The sequence below is a fragment of the Cydia fagiglandana genome, chromosome 22 (genome assembly GCF_963556715.1).
Source record: "Cydia fagiglandana chromosome 22, ilCydFagi1.1, whole genome shotgun sequence".
Lineage (NCBI taxonomy): Eukaryota > Metazoa > Arthropoda > Insecta > Lepidoptera > Tortricidae > Cydia > Cydia fagiglandana.
In genome coordinates this window covers 4,527,395-4,552,447 of record NC_085953.1, presented here as the reverse complement: position 1 = coordinate 4,552,447, position 25,053 = coordinate 4,527,395, and the positions used below count along the sequence as shown (strand labels likewise).

General features: G+C 41.3%; 3 protein-coding genes across 3 annotated transcripts in view; 2 read left to right on the top strand and 1 right to left on the bottom strand.

Annotated features, from left to right (window-relative positions):
- Nucleotides 1-3,978, top strand: part of LOC134675561 (uncharacterized) — a 51,905-nt gene extending 47,927 nt beyond the window's left edge. Inside the window, exons 15-17 of the mRNA XM_063533841.1 lie at nucleotides 463-595; nucleotides 1,134-1,351; nucleotides 1,467-3,978. Of these exons, the coding sequence (XP_063389911.1) occupies nucleotides 463-595; nucleotides 1,134-1,351; nucleotides 1,467-2,450 (1,335 nt within the window). The 3' untranslated portion in view covers nucleotides 2,451-3,978. The remainder of the gene's footprint in view (nucleotides 1-462; nucleotides 596-1,133; nucleotides 1,352-1,466) is intronic.
- Nucleotides 3,979-5,772: 1,794 nt separating this feature from the next.
- Nucleotides 5,773-9,301, bottom strand: LOC134675557 (uncharacterized). Its single transcript, XM_063533835.1, has 2 exons — nucleotides 9,075-9,301; nucleotides 5,773-6,364 (listed from the first exon to the last, which is right to left on the bottom strand). The coding sequence occupies exons 1-2, from the start codon at nucleotides 9,274-9,276 to the stop codon at nucleotides 5,874-5,876; spliced, it is 693 nt and encodes a 230-aa protein (XP_063389905.1). The 5' UTR covers nucleotides 9,277-9,301; the 3' UTR covers nucleotides 5,773-5,873.
- Nucleotides 9,302-11,101: 1,800 nt separating this feature from the next.
- On the top strand, nucleotides 11,102-24,561 carry LOC134675534 (protein THEM6). Its single transcript, XM_063533799.1, has 6 exons — nucleotides 11,102-11,246; nucleotides 14,852-15,020; nucleotides 20,095-20,309; nucleotides 20,891-21,079; nucleotides 22,048-22,144; nucleotides 22,921-24,561. Exons 2-6 carry the CDS (start codon nucleotides 14,855-14,857, stop codon nucleotides 22,950-22,952), a joined length of 699 nt encoding a protein of 232 aa, XP_063389869.1. The 5' UTR covers nucleotides 11,102-11,246; nucleotides 14,852-14,854; the 3' UTR covers nucleotides 22,953-24,561.
- The last annotated feature ends 492 nt before the right edge of the window (nucleotides 24,562-25,053 follow it).

Below are 25,053 nucleotides of genomic sequence, written 5' to 3'. Positions count from 1 at the left end.
TTAAGCTTTAAGTATATGCGATTAAGTCCCGTAAAGTAAATAATAGTCTGTGAAAATCGTGAAAAATTTAATCAGTATATTTATAATCACCAATGTTTTATCAGAATCAGAATCAAGTATTTTATTCGTGATAAACTTAACTAAAATTACTATACAAGAGTATACTTAACTAAAAACTACAAATATTCATAAAATTGGTTAGAGTTAAAGTTTACCACGAAACCAAACCAAAAAGCCACCAAACCAAAAAGGGGTATAAAACCTAACACCTGGTAACGCGGCAAGTATAATGGGCATCTTTGCACTCGGTATAGCCCGCGGAGGCCTTTTAGATTAAAATATTTTAATATTTAGATATATTTAAGTTACTTTTGTATGATTATTTATGTACCCTGTATATTCTTAATAAAATGTAGTAACACCTGACACATGTATTTATTTATGTATCGTCTCGTTTTCCAGAAATCTTTATCGGAGGAGTGCGAAGACTTGGGAGTGGACTCCCCCTCCGCATCAGAGCTGTTCCCCGAGGCGGAGCTGCTTTTTGCCAACTCACCTGCTCATGAGCACAACCAAGAACATCATTCGCACACCCGTAAGTATCTCATGTTTTCGGAAAAACGGACAAGTGCGAGTCGGACTCGCCCACCGAGGGTTCCGTACTTTTTAGTTTTTGTTGTTATAGCGGCAACAGAAATACATCATCTGTGAACATTTCAACTGTCTTGCTACCACGGTTCATGAGATACAGCCTGGTGACAAACGGACGGATGGACAGACAGACAGACAGACAGTGGAGTCTTAGTAATAGGGTCTCGTTTTTACCCTTTGGGTACGGAACCCTAAAAATAGCGTGAGATAATTGGAAAAGTAATTCAAATTGGCAATTGGGATAGCTAGTGTGGCTACTTAAAACCTCTTGTACCATAGCGGAGCTATTGTTGCGCCATTGAGGGTCCTAGCTAAATTGGTTATCAATACTTACGCTATAGAATTTCCAATTTAGCAAGAACCCTAAATGGCATAACGATCCCGTGTGGTGACTGGTACAAAGAGAGGAGGCCTGTGTCCGTAGTTACGCATCTATAGGGTAGACTGCTGAAAATGATAGTATGACTGTCTTTTCCCTTCAGCTCAACCCCTCCAAACCTCGATACCCCAACCGGACATGGACGACCAAATCGCCACGGACCACCTGATCCCGCGCGAGATCGACGTCAGCCTCGGCCTGGGTGACGTCGGCATAGTGGCCGTCAGCGAAGACGGCAGCGCCACTATAGCGCTGGATCAGGAGGAGTTCGCGAGGTCACATCCCAATACGACGTTCCACAGCGAACCGACGGAAGGAGAGGTGAGATAACCTATTTACTGGGCTTGTCTGCGCCGACGAAGGGATAGCCAGTCTTATGTTAGATAGATAATAATAATTTTATTATGGTTTTACAAATATAATTGTTTCATTTCAGGTGCAACCCTTTACGATAGCCGGGATCAAAGGCCGCCACATCACTTCAACGATATTCCACTCCAATAGCGCGCCAGCCACCGTGCTAATGACCGCTCCTCAAGCCACCGTCATCTCACAGGCTCCAGAGCACAGCGTCAAGTACGAGATAGAAAACATGATCAACTCCATGCCTAGCTCCCACAACAATGACATCAACCTCTCTTCCGTCCTGGTAAAAGATGACGGCTTGACCAGGTTCGACAATATCCTCACAGGCTCCAGGGAACTACATCTGACCAACACGACGTCCGCCATAGTCCACTCCTCGGGTAACGCCACCCAAGTCATCAGAAGAGTCTGCTACGAGGACGATAAGAGAGAAAGGGACGCCAGGTACCTCATCGACGAACCTGATAATTTAATCGCGGGCGACGACGCGAAAATGATCGCCGAAGATAGTTCCAGAGATGCGACCCTGGAGTCTATGGCCGACGTAGACGACGACAGGTCCAGCCCGGAGCGCCACGCCGAGCTGTTCTGGGAGTCCAACTCGGCCTCCGAACGCTCCGAGAGCCGGCGGCCTCTCGACTTCAGCAGCGACAGCGACAAATGTTGCAAGAGTCCGTCCTTCGACGAGACCAACTCGACGGACTCGAGCGGCGTCGGCGCTCACATGAGGCTCGACTCCGTGATTAAAGAGGCGCGGGGCCGGGACAGCGGCGACGGGTCGTCGGCCGACGACGCGCAGCCGCCGCCGCGCACGTACCCGGCGGCGCGCGCGCAGCACGCGGCGGGCGGCGCGCGCAGCCTGTCCGGCAAGACGCGCGCCGGCGAGCAGCAGGACGGCCACGAGCTGCGGCGCCGCGCGTCCGGCCGCGGCGTGGTGAAGCGCGGCTGCCACTGCTGCAACGGCTCCCCCTCCCCCTCCCCCTCCCCCGCGCCGCCCCGCCCCAAGAAGCCGCGCCAGCGGAAACCCACTCTGGACTTCAACACCGACAACTGAGCCGCGGTCTCCGCTCGACTGATATGCGATCTCAACCGCGAGGTTCCGACTCTTTTCTAGCTGTAATATAATAAAGTTGTTGAATTGTTTTGTATATAATTTTTATATGTAAGTAAGCGTTAGGTCCGTTCGCGGCGGATCCGGTGAGTGATTTATTTTGTTGATGTTTTAGTTTTAAGTTCAAGTGGTCGATTTCTAGATGTTAAAAGTATGATTTTCCGCGATGTCTCGTCGCCGGTCAGTTCAAATAGGGTATCTTATTTTTTTTAACGGCGCGTACCGAATGATTTGTGAGACTTTTGTGTTTGATTGTTAAAATTTCCTTCGTGTAATATATCCGTATACATATTGTATTGATATGTACTTGTATAAAAATGTATTTCTATAGGTGACCTCCATTTTAGTGTAAGCGTTTCCGATAGTGATTACGGGCCATACTCATTGTGAATTTATTCCTTTACGCATTAAATGTAACTTTAATTTTACGTGTAGTCGTGTTTTTCGCTCAGCGTGTCTCGTTTCATCCATCCGTACGTCCCGATAACTGTATCATACCGTAGCTTAAGTCAACTTAAGTTGATTACCAACTTCCAAGGGAAAACTGCACAAAATGATTTTTAACGTACGTCTGACTGCGATTTATTTTTGAGACTTGATTTTTCTAAAAAAACGATCGGTGCCAAACCGTAGTCGAATCTGCGCTTGCGTTCCGTGGACGCTGCTCCTTAAACTGGTTTAACTAGAGAATATGTTGATTTAGTGTGAATTTGGTATTCATAGTGTAAAAGTAAATTGTGTAAATAATAGATTTTGTCCCCCAATTTTGTCTCGGGGACCGTCTAGTCACTATACCGGTAATAATAGTATAAATGTGTTGATTCTGGCCGAGATAGGTCTAAATCCAACAGGCATTGCGCAGTATTGAACTATTGACGCTTTTGTACATAATACCCGAGTTTTGAGCAGCGCAGCCACTCGGGTAAGGCATTGTACATAAAAAGAATGTGTTAACATAAGCCTTACGGCCGTATTATAGTGAAATATAATGTAACAGGCGTATTTACGCCCGACTCAATATAATCCATAGTTCAGAAGTTACTTCAGTAGACGTATAAATAGTGTATTGTTTAATGTGAGATAGTTTCTTATCGTCGAGCCCTGAGGCAATATTTTCTCGGATTTATGACTAGAGGCACTTTTATCGGTCTTTCGAGAAATTGTCATCATTTTTCCGGGTATCCGCCATTTTTAAAATTAAGGTTCAAATTTTGTATAATCAAATTGTTATTGTTCAGTGGGCGACGGCTCCACGATATTATCTACGATTTCAGTATTCCTTTATGTTATTTTCCACATACTTACATAAGTAGAAGTATATAAAAATTATAGATATACAATGGAACTAACTGTGTATAGGTTTCATCGTTTATTTTTAAATCACCAGATTGTGTTTCCGTGAATTTATGTGAACATTATTTTTTTTAAATGCTAAAGAGAAAATGATCATTAAAACTTATCTATTAAATAATTTTGGTGTTTAATTTACTAAAACTTAAATACACAGTATTAGCTGGTAATAGTTAAGTATTTGTTACACAATGCACAGCGAGGCAAAGTTGTTGTTCTCTCGTGCTATAATATTCATATCCGAGCGAGCGAAAGATTCCAAAATTGAACCACAAGCGTAGCGTGAGTTTAGAAAAGTGGAATCTTGAGCGTTGCCAGGATTTCAAAGCACGAGAGTTAAACATGTTTTGTTAACCAAATGAAATACAATTTTTTTCACCATACCAACGCGAGGAAAATACGAACGGTATAACATAATTATACATCAAATCCAAATTAATGATATTAATAATAATATAATATCATATTCATCAAAATTTGCATCTATTTACGTTGCGACTCTTGTGGATAAAATTCAAAGACAGCCTTTACAAGGTGGCATGGTGAAAATTTCAAACAAAACACTATAGAAAGTTACCAGCAGCACTCGCCTCGGATTCGTCCATCAAAAATCAATACAGTCCTATAATTTGGTCTCTAAACAAACTAAACTAAACTTTTTGACATCAGCCAAGAACCTAAAAGCCTACATTTTTGTACATCAGAGGCACTTACGCACTCTCCCGACCCGTGGTCCAACCGCTATGTCCAACTGGTTGTGCCACGGGTAAGTACAATTATGGCTCCTCTACACGATGGGCCAGCGCCGGCCACTCCAAGGGATGCGTCCCTTGGAGTGGCCGGCGGCCGGAGTGGAGGAGCCATTATGCATACGCATAGGCCATGAGATATATCGGAGCGGCCAAGGTGGTCACAATATCTAAACACACATAGAGGCGTGTTCAGATATTTGTGAGCACCTTAGCCGCTCCGATATATCTGATGGTGACTGTGTACAACGCATTTAAAGTTATTCATATTTCAATTCACGCTTGTCCAATAATCGACTTATCACTAGAGCATAGTCTAATAAGTCATGGTCTTCTTCCCAGAGTGACACAAGCCTGCGTCACAATAACATTGCCACTTTATATAGCGCTATCGCATATTATCATATAGCGCTGTCGCATGATGACGTGGGCTTGTGTCAGTCACGTGGTCGGAAGAGAGTACCAGGCGGAATATATTATTTTACCATGTCACTAGAGTAAGGGTCGGTTGCACCGAAGGGTTATTCCCACTAGTTACCACCAAGTTGTTACCAGTGGTAACTACTGGGAATTTTTTTCCCACCTTTTACCACTGGTAACTACTGGGAATAAAAATTCCCAGTAGTTACCACCAACTGGGTTTAGTGGTAACTACTGGGAATTTTTATTCCCAGTAGTTACCACCAAAATTTTGTTAGAGGTAAATACTAATAAAAACACTATAAATAGTGTAGTATAAATATATAGAGTAATTTAATAAATAATTAGAAGTCGATTAGTGTTTTAGTAAACTCCCGTAAAAGAAACAGTTTAACCGGTACTAGTACAAAAACTATGATATATGTACTAAAGGATAATTTTAATAATCCATTTAGATGATTTTTCAAATGATTTTATTAGGTAATTCAAAATAACTCTATTTATACTATTCATACCTACTGTTTTTATTAGTATTTAACACTAACAAAGTTTTGGTGGTAACTACTGGGAATAAAAATTCCCAGTAGTTACCACTAACCCGAGTTGGTGGTAACTACTGGGAATTTTTATTCCCAGTAGTTACCAGTGGTAAAAGGTGGGAAAAAAATTCCCAGTAGTTACCACTGGTAAAAACTTGGTGGTAACTAGTGGGAATAACCCGCACCGAACTGTTCGTATCGTTAAAGAGTTCGCTAAATTTTTATGTATGGAAAGTTTCATAGTAAAGTGCCGGGGCGCGCCGGCTGACGTTGATCAGTCTGTCAAATGTGGTTGGTGCAACTGGCCCTTAATCGCTCCAATTCCTCTTATCCTTAATCTTCTTCATAACTCCCAACACCTCAATCCTGAACTCCAGTCTCTCATCCTCACTATACTTCACAACCGTAGGCAATAGCGAAGCGAAAAACGCCTCATCTTCATTCATAACTCTAGCCTCATTGTCTTCAACTTCAACGAAATCTATACCGTTATAACTTTTCTCAGGCTCCTTCGTGGGCACGACGTATTCTTCGTTATAATCCACCTTCTTCCTTTTTCTGGGAGTGTAGGTTTCTTCTTGTTCCTGCTTAAGATAAGATACAGGGACTTCGTTAGATTCGTCGCTGGATTCTTGTGTAAAGTTAGTGTTAACCTCTTCCTCTGGAATGTCGATGACTTTTAACAGGAACGATAAGTTTTTGTAGAGGAGATATCGTTTCTTTGGCTTCCCCATTTTGACTTTTAGAGATTTAACGAAGGTGTCGCGTATGTTGGTCCATTTGTTTAAGATGTGTTCTCCTGAAATAAATGGAAAATAAGTTAGTCTTGGAATGAAATTGTACAGTCGTCATCAGATATATCGGAGCAGCCGAGGTGCTCACAAATATCTGAACACGACGCGTCTATTGTCAAGGTGCCAAAGTGCGTGTTCACATGTTTATGAGCACCTCGGCCGCTCCGATATATCTGATGGCGACTGTACCAAACGAATACCAAATCCGTGAATAAATAATGTTATCCAAAACGGTTTATTGTGGTCAAAAAAAGTACAGGAATGAGAACTAGGACCAGACGTGACCATATGGTCCTTCTAACCGAATTTTGCATTTTTTTAAACAAGTGGTTCCTATGAAATATTTAAACCGACTATCTTTGTTTCTATCCTCGTGCCGCCCACCATATAACATTAAAGCCAAACGATTGAGAATCTTGATGTATTTTCAATTAGGTTGAATTTCATTTGTTCGAAATTTTTACGAGACAAATGAAATGCTACCTACTTTGTTTTCAATTAAGGTTGACATTCCATCGAAATTGAGTGTACATCCTAATGTACATTGGGCGGCTTGAGGCTATAGAATCATGACCTTTATTCGTCACTACCTAGGTTGTATACCTACCTACTTCCCAAGTAGCATTGCAAGCTGTATATAAGCTGTATTAAAGTTTATTTGTATACTATAAGCTGTACAATTAGGCTGTACAAAGGCTGTATAAGCGCTTATACAGCCCTTATAAGTAAAAAAGGGCCCAAATTATACAGCCTTTGGCGTTATTAGAGCTGTAGAGTAGCTGTATAAGCAATACATAAGCTGCATAATAGCTGCATTACAGCTATATTTCGGTGTAACAGGAAACCTTAACACTACAGATAATCTCTTATAAGTACGATATAAGAATATAAGTTTTAAATGAGTTATAAGAAAGAATTACAAGAGAATAATAATCATTTAAGAAACTAAAATGTCTTAATCTTGTTCATCAATCATTCGTAATATAGTAATGGCGACAATAAAGTGTTATAGTGGATGGTAAAAGTAAAAGTAAATATTATACAGGACTTGAATGGAATATTACCATTATTAGTAAGTGCGGATTATTATTTATTGTGAACCTGTGTATCTTTTCTGGCAAAATATTTACGCGCCTACAAAATAACAAAGAGAAACCATAAGGAAAATATCAAAAATCGGTAAAGTTACTGTTTGTTTTTAAGGTTAGAGTATCAAAAATATTTATAAATATTAATTCTAAGGCTAAACAATTTATTTTAGCTGGTAATTATAACACGGCGTTAGTCTGCTAAATATTTGCAAGTATTTCTTTAATTATATTTACAAATACGTTTTTTTTTATTGTAAAATGGCGACAATTTTTAAACAGCCTACAGGATAGTTGGAGAGCATTATAATCTTAGTAGCTGTGCTGTGTAATAAATGGAGTGTCTTTTACAGCTTTTGTAATTAAAACAGCTTTATAATAGAATATTTGTATTCGTTTGGCTGTATTTCGGTTCTCCGTACATAAGTTATAATTCTCTTTAGAGATCCGTATAACAAATAAAAGACCTGTACTGTAACTGTCATATATTCCTTAAGTTTTATAATACACTTATTTTCAGAAATCATTACACTACTATACTTATACGAGTGTAAAATTACGCCAAAAGATTGTTATAAGCGACTCTATCAGTAATACAGAAAAAAGCTGTACTATAGCTGCCATTTATTCATTTGGTTTTATAATACCCTTACAGACAGAAGTTATACAACTACTATTCTTATAGGAGAGTAAGATTACGCCATAAGAAATAGTTTTAAAACGGGGTTGACAGATACATTTGTACAGCTACAAGTGCCAAGTGATACTACAATACAGCCTGTATACAGCTTTTACGATAAAATTAGCTTGTAGTGTTTCACAACACTTAATGTTTTAAAACGGAGTTGACAGATACTTTTGTATAGCTAAAAGTGCCAAGTGTTACTACAATACAGCCTGTATACAGCTTTTACGATAGAATTAGCTTGTAGTCTCTCACAACACTTTTAGTTTTATAGTAGATTTTTTATATTCTGATAAAGCACCCCATGCTTCCGCAGAATCCTTTATAATGATTTTATACAGCTTGAGCTGTATAATGTCTGTAAAGTACCTTTTATACAGCTTAAATCTTTTCTGACACTCTTATACGTCCCTTAAATCACTCTAAGTTCTTAATTGGCTGCTATATTGATGTTGCCGACACTTCCATGCTACTTGGGTTACCCTTTGTTTTTGCAATAGAAGCATGATTAACGAAATAAAATAATTAGCGAAAAATAAAATTGCTGTAGAAGAATGATTAATTAATTAAATAAAATAATGTTCATTACATTTAGGTATGTACACGAAAAAAGCATTTGTGTAGTGAAAAATGTCCTTGTACTAAATTTGATTTTGTTAATCGACACATTATTCATTCATAAAATAAACCCAATCGATGGCTATTACATTACATCCATACAATACATTCGCTAAAGATAAAGAGCGGATATCGACCCGACACGTCACGACACGATACGATAACGTCACGCTAAAAAACAACTCAAAACACACCCAATGTCTAAGCAATAAGTCTCAAAACTGCTTACCAGTGAACTTCCAACCTCAATTGACAATCAACCTGAAGACACGCGCAAAAGTGAACCCAAACACAAAGCAATAAGAATCAAAATCAATCGCTTACCCGTAATCCGTTTTTCCTCGGGCGTCATACTCTCGTATTTATCATCCAAAGAAGCGAAAATTTCCTCCCAAGCGTGCCTTCTTTCTATTCTATCCTTATAGTTTTCCAGTGTTTTATCCCATAAGCATGGTCTTAATTCTACACCACGAATTAATTCAACTACATCGTATTTAAAATCTCTCGGCTTGTAGAATTTAGGCATTTTTCAACGTAAAATGAACGCGCTAGAAATGTTTACAGTCGAAAAGACGGGCCGTCACTGGCGGTCGAGTCGGGTCGTGGGTCGCTCGTGCGTTATCGCGTCGTGTCGTGCGAGCGTCCCTGTCCGTCGCATGGTGATAGAGTGGGATGGGGAGAGACGAGGGGTGGGGGGGAAACTTCCGTTCCGTCTCGTGTTTCGTGACGGGTGTAACTATCGAGTACCGGTTCAAGTTAGGTACGCCTCTATTGTCAAGGCGTTCGAGCGCGTGTTCAGATATTGTGAACACCTTGGCGCTCCGATATATCTGATGGCGACTGTACCTACTTCACAGATGCTTCGCAGGCTTGAATGGTTTGTAATATAATTATAGTAATTTTGCGTATTTAAAGTGGCCGATCATAACGATACATGGTTTCTGCCATGTTTAGGTAGGTAACATTTCATAGAAGACGTATAAAATAACACTTGCACTGCGGCGCGTGGACTATCAAAATCGGTGCAGGCTTTTCTTGGCCTAACTCTATGTAGTGTTGTGTTCCCGATGGTAAAGTTACTCCTTGTAACCTTGTACGAGTATGATCGGCTACCCGCGTGTAATTCCACTAGAATTGCAGCGCTCATAGGCTGCGGTGTCTGCTTAGCGTCAACAACAAGCGGGCCGCACGCCGGCGTGGTATAAAAAACGCCATCAGTGGCAAACAAACATACAAACCGGCTGATGGTCTGCGGTTGCCGTAGCCTATGGACGCCACACAGCCGGGGCGTTTGAGGACGAAAATTCCTTTACAGTATATTATGGTGCTACTTTACCGTTCTAGAGCGGGACCTGCAATAAATATTACTCTTCGAAGGCCGCAAAAATATCTGACACGATGTTATTTGTAGAGCCATAAGAGCGTGTATTTTGCGCCCTTCGAAGAGTGACATATTGTTGCAGGTAACTGTACTGTAAAAAGTTGTACAATACACGTGCGAAAAGGTAATAGATAATATTAGGCAAAGCTCTGCGTAGATGGCACCTTTGTGGCACATAGTAAACAAACCACATTGACACAATACACGTCACGTCAATCACATGGCCTACCGCGAAACAAGAATATCGAAATTTCGTTAACTGATCTCTCTATCAGTATTGCATATTCGAGCGATAAAGAGGCAGATAACTAAATTTCGCGTTTACAGTTTAAGGCACAGTATGTTTAAGTTAGTCTATGAATTTACTAGAGTCCGAGTGCTGCACTCTGGCGGCAGAACATTGCAGTAATATTCCCTATTCGCAACTCGTGTCGATTTAAGACACTCCCTTTCGGTCGTGTTTCAATTTAAGTAGCTAACACACTATCGCACCGCACCAAGGTCATTGTGGGACGCACACATAAGTAAAAGGGAGAAAGCGATATCTCTTTCTCCCTCTTACTTATGGGTGCATCCCACAATGACCTTGGTGCGGTGCGGTAGTGTGTTACGGCTCTTATCGTCCCTCGTTGCGAATTTCCTACTTTTCACACTTGTTTCGTAATTGTTTACACTCTTACAGTGTTTGTATTTATTTACACTCTTATTTATTACATTACATTTTTATAGTTGGTCAAGCAGATCTTGACAGTAGAAAAAGGCGGCAAATTTGAAAAATGTAGGCGCGAAGGGTCGTCTCATAGAAAATTTGAATTTGGCGCCTTTTTCTACTGACAAGATTTGCTTGACCGTCTATATGTAGTTTCTTATTTAAAGTACCTACCTTCTAATGTATATAAGCCCTTATTTCACACCAGACATATCGATTATTGCGCGCGCCGCCTCCTGTCAAACGCGAAACGTGAAAATATTTGAGTTGACATCTCACTTTATACCTATTCTAACGCAAAATAACGGAAATAAATCACAATTGAAGAGAATCGTTATCGGCAAGACGTGTTTTAGAGTGTTATTTAGTTTACATGACAATGTACTCTTTGTGAGCCGGTTCTGCGGTAAGTTTTTAAAATCAATTTATTTTACGAGGTTAGTGTAAGAAATAATGAATTTTTGCTTCATTTAAAGACATTTATTTTAATAATCTTTCCCTGTTAAAATAATATTAGTAGACAAAAAAATATAGGAGGTATATAAAAGGTAAATAATGTGACGTCATTGTAGAGAAGGTTATGCACCGACCGGCAGCATGCTCTACGGCGCGATTCAGGTAACGATTTAGATTCGACGACGACGAGATTCACTAGATATGAAATAGTAAAGATATGTGACGTTCCACGGAAAAAGGTACCTTATGGCGGCTGGCGCTTACGCTATTATTAACGCCGCTCCAATATTCAGCCGACGCAATGGTACCTTTTTCCGTGGAACGTCACATATCTTTGTTACTATTTCTTATCTAGTGAATCTCTAATTCATTTCCCGAATTGCGCCGCTATTTTCTAGATTATCTGAATCTGAAACCCGCATAATAGTACCGAAATACTTATAATATGTAACAAACAAGTAATATTTGCCTTTTAATTTTAAATTCTGTATTATTTTGGCTTTTTTGGATACCATATTTGAATTCGAATTTTAATCCATAATAATATTATAAATCTAACGTAACTCCGTAAGTCTGTGTTACCTTTTTACGCTTAGCTACTTAACTTATTTTGATGAAATTTGGCTTACTTTAAGACAGTGTTTTTCAAACTTTTTCATTACGCGACTCCCTTAGTATGAACAAAATGTTTCGCTTATGCGACCCACAGTTTGAAAAACACTGCTTTAAGGTGAAGGGGATAATACACACATGCGAGCAGAACCGCGAGCATAGCTAGGCCCAAATACACAGACAAAACATCCTCCAGACTGAGCATAGTCGCGCTACCCCCTCTGCCACGCATACGGTAATTTTACTCCATGTTCGAGTCGAAAGTGTCTTTGTGTGGTGTGACGTCCGTGTCTTTGAACGGACCAATCACGGCACGGGACTTCGCTCACCTCGTCCCGCGCACCCCCGCATTTTCGGCATCATCGGTTGCATGAAATAATTGCTCTAAACTCGGTCTAGAGACTCTAGAGTAGTTTAAAGGATTCCTAGTGGCCAAATATATGCCCAAATATAATTACGAAAACACTTTAGTAGTAATAGTAGTAGTACTGCCACGCTTAGCATAAGAGCAGTAACTCTAACGAAATTACAGTTATGGAACTACAAAGGCGAACTAATCCCTATAAGGGATCTCTTCCACCTAACATTCGAGTAGATTATGAGTGGAAAACTCTAGTCAGGTCAGATAGACAAACTTCCCACTTAGGGTGGTATTCCGTATTCCACCTGTCCAATTTATTTGTCCAATGTGCAACGCAAATACACATTGGACGAAAATATTGTACAGATGGAATAGGTACCATGCTGGGCTGGTCGCAACATAACCTATCATGCGAACTTTAACTTTGCTATTATTATTCTGCAGGCGCCTCATTAAAAAACATAATGTTTTGGTCGCGCTAATAATTACTAATAATATTAATGGTATTTAAATTATCTGCTTTAAGATTTTTTACGACATTACGAATATAGGGGCTTACTAAGATGAGAGATTGACTTTTTGCTCCTGGTTTTCGTTCGTGTTCGTATTCGTATTGCGGATTTACACGCACTAAGCCAAAAATACTAATTACAGGTCATTTTATTATATGTGTGCATGCACGTTTATATTGTCTATGTCATCTCTAATAGCTGCAGTAAATAGTAATGCTTTATTGTTATATAAACAGATGTATGAAACTGATCAATGGGCAATTACTGTTGGTGTGGCTTCCTCAAGTACGGTTTCTCTCGTTTTCTTTTTAGTAATTTTGTTTTGTTTTTCATGCTAGGTATATTATGTAACAGGCGAATGATATTTCCAGCTGGTTTTCAAGACAAATCCACTTATGATTACCAATATTATATGAATTATTTTGAAGATCTTTGAAAATTAGTCCAAGAATTCCGATGCGAACCTACAAATCTAAATCAATTTCATCTCAGTTTGATATCATTTGCTAGCACCTTGCTCATATTGCCTGATAGTATTGGGGTTTTCACATTTTGGAATTTCCTCTTAGTTGTATAAACTCCTGTGCAATCTTGTCGTAAATAAATACGTTACCATCATAGAGGAAATTCTACAGCCTGGCAAAAAACAGTAGAAATTAATAAGTGGCAAGTCTATAGTGTCGTCCCTTTCAAATCAATTTATATAAGAGAACGGGACGACACTACGTGTTATAATACTCTTTTTTGCCAGGATGTAGGTCCCTGTACGTTACAATAAATATATATGGAGCTTATAGCAGCTTAGCTCACCTAGCGGTTTCTGAACTATCACAAGTTGGATTCTATTTAGTCAATTTGTGGTATAATGACCTACAATATTTATTCATTTATTTTTCACCTCAGCAGCTCGAACAAGGGTACTTTGCTTCTTAAAAACAGTGAGCAAAATGCGATTTTGCTCACTGAGTGAGACAAAATGAGTGAGCAAAATCGCATTTTGCTCACTGAGTGAGACAAAATGTCATTCAAGTGACCTTTATAGTCAAATGTCATTTCAACATGCGGGGTCTAATACAAGTTCGATATACTTGGGTTCTATTATCTCTGTCCCTCTAGGTATGTTCTCACTGCTTACGGTGAAAAAATTTGTGTACTACACGAGATCAAAGTTATTTACATCTCGTGCGCCTTTGAATCCCTTACTACGCTCAAGATTCTAAATTAGATTCACTCGCTACGCTCTTGAATCTATTATAGAATCTTTCGCTTGCACGGGACTCAAAATAAGCACTCGAAGAAATATCAATTCCAATTCCAAATTATTTATTTGTTAAACATAGGTATGTACAACAGTAGGTCTTACATGTATAATATAGTAACACTATGTTTCGCCGCATGGCACACAAATAGCACATGTAGCATGCAGTTATAAACTAAATCTTAAAACATATATATATAACAGATACAAATTAAAAGGTAATAAAGTTTCCTGAGTCTGACAAATAATCTTGAATAGAATAGTATGCTTTAGTTATTAGGAAATCATACAAGCTTTTTTTAAATTTATTTAAATCATTAATTTTTAAAATCTGTGTTGGTAGCTTATTATAAATTTTTGGTGCCATTCCAAAAAAGCTTTTTGCTAGTAACGCTGTTTTACATGATCTAGATTGTATTCTATGTTGTTGGCGACAACTATTGAAATAGGAGAATTGGTGAGGGTTATACTTAACATATAATACGACTTCATATATATAAAGACAGGGAAGCGTGAGAATATTTAGCTTAATAAAGTAGGGTTTACATGATTCTATGAAATGTAAACCGCATACTGATCGTAAGCACTTTTTTTGAGCTCTGAACACTAGTTCTCTATCAGTACAGTTACCCCAAAATATAACCCCGTATCTCAAAGTTGATGTAACGTGAGCGTGATAAGAGATTAAAACAGTCGACTGGTTTGCTACTTTTCGCAAATTGCGTAAGGCATATGAATATTTGTTTAGTTTTTTTCAAACTTTGATCTCTTGTTGTACAAATAACTATATCACTTCTTTATTGAATTTCCAGAGAATGTGGCCGCTATGCATCCCGGCGTGGGGCGCGGCGGTGGCGGCGGGCGCGCTGGTGCTATACGGCACCATAGACGTTGCGTATTTTGCGCGCATGCTGTTTACAGTCACGCGTGCTAGGTACTTCCGCAAGAAGGCGTGCCTGTTGGAAACTACGGAGGTCGGCTGTAAGTATGATGCCTTTTATGGCATCCCAGCGTTTGTCGAGTTGGTGCTGTACGGCATCATCGGCGTTGCGTATTTCGCGCGCATGCTGTTCACAGCCTACTTCCACAAGAAGGCGTGCAGTACGACGCCTTATGGTCGTTTCTCAAAAAGTTGGCACCGCCACCTGTAAATAGGTTTATGTTAGAACTTTTTTTTCGTTATGTACTATTTTTATATATAAAAAATTAATACATATTTAGAGAGACTTTTTACACAGAGGCCTAATACTTTGAAAAAAATTTAATAAATATTGATTACAAAAAAAAATATTGTAACTACGTTTATCCGTTAACCTGCCGTGTCCCAACGCGAGGTACTGATGTTCCGAGCTATGAAAACCACACAAAATATTAACTTAATTTAACGGCATTACCGTATTTTATTAACATATATCCTTAAGTTTTAAAGTATTACTATCGCATAACAATATTATACTTATATTTTAAGTTATTCGGCTTCAAAGTTTGTCCAAGGCAATTCTTAACAGTCACCTGGCGCGTCACATTCACGACGATTGTATAACCCCCACCGCACCTTTCCCGTCTCACTCCGCACGAGCTGAAGCCGTCACTCATCAGCTATCACCTGGTAGGACGAAGACGTGGTTATTGTGCTTCGCAAATAAAACACAAACGACAAAGTATCGGAAATTGGAGTTTGTAATGGGTAAGTACTCTTTATCCTGGAGTCGATATCTTGCTAATTATGTAACCTATCGCATTACTATCAAGATATGTAACGTAAACAATAGTTTAGTTTTATATGCCTAAGTATGGAGTTCATCAAGCTAATACATTTTGTGTATTCGCGATATAACTGCCATTTTCCCCATCACCTGCATATCGTCCACCTGGCTAAAACTGCCAGGTGGATGAGATTTTGCGGCAGGTTAATGTCACTGATACCACAACTAATACTCGTAACTATATAATTATATAGCGGTTATATCGCTTTTGTGTGTTAATTTAGGAATAAAAACTATCCTGTCTGTTAAAGCTGCATATTATTGAAATTTTTGTACTTTTGTCTTAAGTCTCGTTAACCTGTCCAAAAAAGTCAGGTGAATGATGCAATGGCAGGTGAACGAAGCGTCCTTCACCTGCCATATGACAGGTGATCGATAATTATTTAAAATCCACGTTACATATACTCAAACTAGATTTGTGACGTCCCACGGGAAAAGGTACCTTATGAGGGTTTTTAGTTTTAGACATATATTAAAATGTTTTGTAAAAAGTATAAGTATATGCAGATTAGTCCCGTTCTTGTCAAAACCCAGTTCTGATGATGGGATCTATGAAGAATCGAGGGAACTCCTCAAATCTTAAAGGCATACATATAGTGATTTTTGTGTTTTTATTTACAAATCAAGCATATACATTCACAAAAGTGACATTGGATGAAGTGGAACTGCTGATGAAGATCAGAACGAAACTCTTCAACGACGCATAGTTCACGTTTGGCGATTTGTCCTCTTCGTTATGTTTGTTAAGCAAGATAGGTTTATAAGCTGCATTTTTGTCAATCTCGAGTTCTGATGATGGGATCCATGAGGAATCGAGGGAACTCCTCAAATCTTAAAGGCATACATATAGTGATTTTTGTGTTTTTATTTACAAATCAAGCATATACATTCACAAAAGTGACATTGGATGAAGTGGAACTGCTGATGAAGATCAGAACGGAACTCTTCAACGATGCATAGTTCACGTTTGGCGATTTGTCCTCTTCGTTATGTTTGTTAAGCAAGATAAGTTTATAAGCTGCATTTTTGTCAATCTCGAGTTCTGATGATGGGATCCATGAGGAATCGAGGGAACTCCTCAAACCTTAAAGGCATGCGTATAGTGACTTTTGGATTTACATCAGAAAATCAAGCATTTTCATTAAAAACTGTCGCATTTGATGAAGTGGAACTGCTGATGATGATTAGAACAGAACTCTTCAACGATGCATAGTACACGTTTGGCGATTTAGATTTTGACTTGGATTGGGACTGGGGCTGGGACCCGGACCCAGACTCGGGCCCGGACTCGGACCCGGACTGTGACTCGGACCCGGACCTAGACTCAAACCCGGAGTCGGACCTGGACCTGGATCCCGGCTCTTATCTGAACCTGAACCCGGACCTAACCTGACCTGACCTTGCACCAAACCTGAGTTCCACTAGATACTGCGAGGGTTCAACATCAGCTCTATCTTGGGTACTGCGCTCCCAAGTGCTCATCAAGACGTGTCGAATGACCAAAACAGCATGTGTCTATGTTGCATCAAACCTGAGTTCCAGTAGGTACTGCGAGGGTTCAGCATCAACTCTATCTTGGGTACTGCTTTCCCAAGTGCTCATCAAGACGTGTCGAATGACCAAAACAGCGTGTGTCTATGTTGCACCAAACCTGAGTTCCACTAGGTACTGCGAGGGTTCAGCATCAGCTCTATCTTAGTAACCACTTTTCCAAGTGTTCATCAAGACGTGTTGGATGACCAAAACAGCGTGTGTCTATGTTGCACCAAACCTGAGTTCCACTAGGTACTGCGAGGGTTCAGCATCAGCTGTATCTTGGGTACTGCCCTCCCAAGTCCTCATCAAGACGTGTCGAATGACCAGAACAGCGTGTGTCTATGTTGCACCAAAACTGAGTTCCACTAGGTACTGCGAGGGTTCAGCATCAGCTCTATCTGGGGTACTGCTCTCTCAAGTGCTCATCAAGACGTGTTGGATGACCAAAACAGTGTGTGTCTATGTTGCACCAAACCTGAGTTCCACTAGGTGCTGCGAGGGTTCAGCATCAGCTCTATCTTGGGTACTGCTCTTCCAAGTGCTCATCAAGACGTGTTGGATGACCAAAACAGCATGTGTCTATGTTGCACCAAACCTGAGTTCCACTAGGTGCTGCGAGGGTTCAGCATCAGCTCTATCTTGGGTACTGCCCTCCCAAGTCCTCATCAAAACGTGTCGAATGACCAAAACAGCGTGTGTCTATGTTGCACCAAACCTGAGTTCCACTAGTTACTGCGAGGGTTCAGCATCAGCTCTATCTTGGGTACTGCTCTTCCAAGTGCTCATCAAGACGTGTTGGATGACCAAAATAGCGTGTGTCTATGTTGCACCAAACCTGAGTTCCACTAGGTGCTGCGAGGGTTCAGCATCAGCTCGATCTTGGGTACTGCCCTCCCAATTAAGTCCTCATCAAAACGTGTCGAATGACCAAAACAGCGTGTGTCTATGTTGCACCAAACCTGAGTTCCACTAGTTACTGCGAGGGTTCAGCATCAGCTCTATCTTGGGTACTGCTCTTCCAAGTGCTCATCAAGACGTGTTGGATGACCAAAACAGCGTGTGTCTATGTTGCACCAAACCTGAGTTCCACTAGGTGCTGCGAGGGTTCAGCATCAGCTCGATCTTGGGTACTGCCCTCCCAAGTCCTCATCAAAACGTGTCGAATGACCAAAACAGCGTGTGTCTATGTTGCACCAAACCTGAGTTCCACTAGGTGCTGCGAGGGTTCAGCATCAGCTGTATCTTGGGTACTGCCCTCCCAAGTCCTCATCAAGACGTGTCGAATGACCAAAACAGCGTGTGTCTATTTTGCACCAAACCTGAGTTCTACTAGGTACTGCGAGGGTTCAGCATCAGCTCTATCTTGGGTACTGCCCTCCCAAGTCCTCATGAAGACGTGTCGAATGACCAAAACAGCGTGTGTCTATGTTGCATCAAACCTGAGTTCCACTAGGTACTGCGATGGTCCAGCATCAGCTCTATCTTGAGTTCTGCTCTCCCAAGTGCTCACCAAGACGAGTTGGATGACCAAAACTGCATGTGCCTATGTTGCACCAAACCTGAGTTCCACTAGGTACTGCCAGGGTGAATAGACAGTAAGATTGAATGTTTACTTATTCACAGAAACTTGTTGTTAAATTGGGAATCGAATCGAAGGTGAGGTGGGTCAGAATCCAAAATTTTAATCATCGTGGTGGACAATAAGGTCCCTTTTTACAGAAGATGACACATTTTTCGATTATTTTTAGAAGGCATTGAAAATGATGTGGTGGACAGGTGGATGACACTCATTACAGGTGAACGATGACAAGAAACCAGGTTAACGGCAACGGACACAGGTTAATGACGCCTCTCGATAACCTGTCAATATTTTCATTGGAATTTGTACTTATTTCTCGATAACCTGCTTCTACTATCGATAACCTGGAGACAAAATATCTTTCACCTGTCCTTGATATCATTAACCTGAATTTCAAACGCCTATATCTCCTAAACTAATTGAAGGAATTGCTTCCCTTCCACATTTTCTAATAGTTAAAGTTGCCTTTTAACGATCCCAATAAAAAAAAATGCGAAAATGCAAAATTTTTGAAAAACGTTAACGTTAACCTGGCGGTGCCAACTTTTTGAGAAACGACCTTATGGCATCTCAGCGTAAGGTGCCTTGGTGCTACACGGCACCGCCGACATGACAGTCGACTACGTCAACTATGCTTACCCATCATTACTTTACAATTGACCGGGATATGAACCATGATTAACTTTTGTATTATTTTCGAGCTCCCGATATTTGTTTACGAATGAGGGTAGACCGATCGCGGTCTACAGAACTTTGATGGCTCCTCTACACGATGGGCCAACGCCGGCCACTCCAAGGGACGCAGCCATGCGGTAGAATGAGATAGTAATATCACTTGCTCCCTCTAACGCATAAATGCGTCCCTTGGAGAGGCCGGCGTTGGCCCATCGTGTATATAGAGGAGAACTGACACCCACCCGCTATCATCAGTTACCCGTGAACAAGATGCATGTAACTGCGTCGAAATATCGGGAGCTTGAAAATACAAAAGGTAATCACGGTTCATATCCCGGTCAATATAAGTCTCTGAAACTAACCGTGTATCGTTCAAAGCTGTCACCTACTTATCTTGATCAATCCCAGAGAATCTATCGATCACTTCAAACTTTGTTTTCACTTACGCATACTTAGGCATTTTTCTTTCGAAATTTAAAAACATACCATCTCTTTCCAGCCTGGGTCCTCCTCTCCGACGTCGACACTCTCCTCTACCACATGAACAACGCGCGCTACCTTCGCGAGCTAGACTTCGCGCGCGCAGACTTCTACGAAAGGACTGGACTGTATTCCAACATTAAAGCGGCTGGTGGGGCCGTTGTGCAGGCGGCTTGTACTATTCGCTATAGGAGATATCTGAAGCCGTTCACTAAATTCACAATTACGTCTAGAGTAAGTTCACAGATAACCTTTCAGAAATGAGAATGTTCAAGGAAATTAGAAAATAGTCTTGACATTTTTTATTTAATTTTAAGTTTGTTGCTAAGTGGTGTGCTCCATGGTGACCATGGTTCTAGTAATAGTAAACTCTTTATTGTACAAAAAGACATACTCTCTCTCTCTCTTAAAATTTCTCTGCGTTATTTATAATATTTATTTATTTTATTGTCTGAGTACCCACAACACAAGCCTTCTTGAGCTTACTGTGGGACTTAGTCAATCTGTGTAAGAATGTCCTAAAATATTTATTTTTTATTTATTTTTATTTATATTTTATGCACAGCCCTTTAAGTGAGTGTCCACGTCTTCAGCACTGTAGGTATGTCATGTATTCAATATAGTATTCAATCAATACAAGTCCCACTGTTACGATATCATGGGACGAAGTTTTATATACTTCGCAGTGCTGGAAAGCTGGAATTAAGCGGCCAAGAGGCGAATTTCCAGATGATTTGAAGATGGCCATCAGATTTTCCACCAAATCCCGATTCTCCTGAAAACCTTATTAACAAACCATCAACGTAATGTTCCAGGTAATCTACTGGGACAACAAGACCGTGTTCATGGAGCATGAGTTTGTCGGCCCCGGTCGCTTCGTGCACGCGGTCGCCGTGTGCCGACAGCGTGTGATAGACACGGCCGCCGCGCCGATAGCGGAGCTTCTGGTCCAGCTGCATTGTGCGGGGACATGCAAGCCGCAGCTGGGGAAGATGCCACCGGAGGTAAACTTATTTTTTTTAATTATTGTTCTCGCTCTTCTACTAATCTACTGGGATAACATCACCGTCTTCATGGTATAAGAGTCGCTTCGTGCACGCGGTCGCTGTGTGCCGACAACGTGTGATAGACACGGCCGCCGCGCCGATAGCGGAGCTATTGGTCCAGTTGCATTGTGCGGGGACATGCAAGCCGCAGCTGGGGAAGATGCCACCGGAGGTAAACTTATTTGTTTATTTATTATTCTCTCTCTTTTGTTCTAATCTACTGGGATACCATCACCGTCTTCATGGTGCGAGAGTCGCTTCGTGCACGCGGTCGCCGCGTGCCGACAACGCGTGATAGACACGGCCGCCGCGCCGATAGCGGAGCCTCTGGTCCAGGTGCATTGTGCGGGGACTTGCTAGCCGCAGCTTGGAAAGATGCCACCGGAGGTAAAGTTATTTGTTTATTTATTATTCTCTCTCTTATTCTAATCTACTGGGATGACAATACCATCGTGCACGCGGTCGCCGTGTGCCGAGAACGCGTGATAGACACGGCCGCCGCGCCGATAGCGGAGCTTCTGGTCCAGTTGCATTGTGCGGGGTCTTGCAAGCCGCAGCTTGGGAAGATGCCACCGGAGGTAAACTTATTAATTTATTTATTATTCTCTCTCTTATTCTAATCTACTGGGATAACATCAACGTCTTCATGGTGCAAGAGTCGCTTCGTGCACGCGGTCGCTGTGTGCCGACAACGCGTGATAGACACGGCCGCCGCGCCGATAGCGGAGCTTCTGGTCCAATTGCATTGTTGGGAAGATTGCCTCAGATTGGGAACCAAAATTCGCAAATTGCGAGGATCTTTCTCTTTTACTCCAATGAAGGCGTTATAAGAATAACAGAGAAAGATGCCCGTAACTTGCGAACTTTGATTTTCTTGGTTATATCCCATGGGATACAGTATAAAAGAGCCTGTTTCTTATTTCCAGTTGGAGCTATGGGTACAGAGCAACGAGTTAAGTTCTGCCCGCCTGCGGTCAACCGTGGTGCCTGCGCCCTTCCTACCATCAGCCTCACCTCAAATAGGTCGGTGTCGACTATAGTTAGAATATAAAATATTTATTTAGTGTAAAACATTATACATAAATATCTGGGAGACCGAGCTTTGCTCGGGAAACAATGGAAACATATAAAAACTAAAAAAATGTGCGTTTTCCCAGAGATAAGACCTAGCTAGATCGATTTTTCGATCCCGAATATGTAGCAAATTTCATCAAAATCGTTACCTAGAGCCGTTTTCAAGATCCCCGAAATACTTATAGCTCAAAGATAGATAACAAGAAAAGATATCACTCAGCACCTATTTTTCAGTTTTTTTTTCAGTTTTCAGGGTACCCGGGAAAACCTAAAATAGAAAATTAAAACTAAAACAGAACATAATAAGGTCAAATGGGGTAGGGAGTCGTCGTAACTTGACACCCTTAGGTCAAAACTCTTCTTTGGCGAATTATAATCAGTCGATCCTTTATGGTGTACGCATTGAAAGGTAATGCCCTAATCTCCACGCTGGGCAAACGGGTTGGCAATCGCAGTGGATGAAGTAACCAGAAACGGCTCTGCCCATTCTCTGATCTTCGGAAGCTTCAGATCTTCTGCTTTTAACATTAGTCGCCTTGTGCCCCGAATTACACCCGAATGTGTAATGGATTCTGCTATTCTACTCTACCGGACACCACACGGCCACGGTTTGAAAGCGGCAGACCGGGCTACGTGGCGTACCTTGGAGAAGCCTATGTCCAGCAGTGGACTGCAACGGGCTGATGATGATGATTCTTTTTGATTCCACCTTCATTCCATTCCAGGTTCTGGAGAATCCATCACCGCTGCAGAATGAAGCAACGTTTCCAACAGAGAATACAAACTGAACCAGATTCGAGTGTCACGGAAATCGGATGAGGATAGCTAGAACTTTCCAGTTCATTATTTTTGATGTGTTGTACGTCAGCTCGGCTGTAAAATGGTCCAAGACCTGAAATCGAGGCTCGAAAACCGAGCTTTTATAATGCATTGTTAACCCTTTTCCAGGGATAGTACGATTTATCGACCACATACGCGCCACTAGAATTTCAAGTTTAGCATTCCGATTTAAGATTCAAATTAGATTGCACGTTCGGAAAATTTGAGTTATCTTCAAATGAATCATCAAAGATGGATTAATTGGAATATATTTGGATTTTTCGGGAAAACCTTGTAGATTGGTGCGGCCTGGAAAAGAGTTAATGTGGAGAAGACCGTCATATAAGTTTGGTTAAGAAGATCGACATAGCTAGGGCAAGAAACTCTCGTATTTGTAACGTCAGTCAGAAAGGAAGAGCTTCGTTTCGCTCCTACCGACCTCCTGTAAGTAAACTATTGTGTACAAGAGCTCAGAATAAATAATAGTACTACTGTACAGAAAGGACACTTCCAACAAAACCGAAGTTTGACAGCGATTCAGGGTCGAATCATGCTGTCGCTTTCTAATATATGGTACTATCCCTTTCAGCTATTTCGGGTTGACAAAATTCAAGTGATTAGTGCACGCAAAAGAACGTCAAGTGTTTGCCAACCTAATTAATAATTGCTCGGAGCAATGCTGAGCCGAACGGAGCCGAGTTTGCCCGAAGTCAGGTGTGTCTCCCCAAGTCCCCATTGCATGGCAAGAGTTCTATCTCATCTGATAGGCCACATTTGGATGTGGGTCTTAGCCACATTGGGCTTAGATGGATATGAAATGTTAACTGAATACAATTTCTACTTAAAAGTAGATATAAAAACTGCCAAGCTGACAAATGTATGCCTTTGCTAGTCTTTTCGTGTAGTATATATATTTGTTAAGTTAATTTACATAAATTTTATATTGTTGTATTTAATATTTAGTATAATTTATTTTGTATCCCATGGTGCCTATTGGTACATGGTTGGCCAGAGGAACAGTGAACATATTTTGCCGAATTTTACAAGCTTTTATTTATGTTTGTATGTATGTTCGGGTCAAATCTTGCAAGCTAAATTAGACCAACTTTCTATTATTCGATAAAGCTGAAACTTCAAATACATATGTAAGTTGGGTGACAATCCAATATTATGGTACCATCGAGCTGATCTGATGATGGACACAGGAGGTGGTCATAGAAACTCTGTGACAAAACTATGTAACGCAGCCTAATTGTGTCCAGGTTTGTTAAAATTGTGAATGTGAACAAAATGTGAAAAAAACAGTACAAAAATGAAATTTTTGATAAGAAACTTATCAACTCTTGATGCGGGCTGTATACACTCGTCGGGAGACCCCGAGCCAGGCCGAGAACGAGTATGTACATATGCTGCTCTCTTCTAGCCCCGCCGTTACTCGTTTCGTCTCGCGCTTCTCCGATTGGATCGGAGCGGTGCCGAAACTCTCGGCGAGAGGCTCTCGACGAGTGTGTACAGCCGACATGACATTTAAAAAGGCAAGGAAGTGTAGTAAATCACGCCAGCCTAAGCTGCCGGTCGCCTTCCCTGCGTCCCCGATGCCCGGCCCCGCTCAAACGGTATCACCGGGCAAGGGGTCGCGGGGTTGGATAAACGATCGGTGGCGAAAAAGCTGGCCTACACCAGCAGCACTGTCATCCCCAAAACGATGACGACTGACCTCCCCACGCGGTGGGGAGCGACCCGCCACAGCCGTCGCAGCCGAAAGGCGGGCACGGCCACTCATACCTCTCTATTAATAGAGAGGTATCGAATGATATGCAGCAGCAGCAGTGTAGTAAAATGGCCCCGCTCAAACGGTATCACCGGGCTAGGGGTCGTGGGGTTGGGTAAACGATCGGTAGCGAAGAGCTGGCCAACACCAGCAGCACTGTCGTCCCCTAAATGACGACCATTGACCTCCCCACGCGGTGGGGAGTGACCCACCACAGCCATCGCAGCCGAAAGGCGGGCACGGCCGCTCATACCTCTCTAAATTAGAG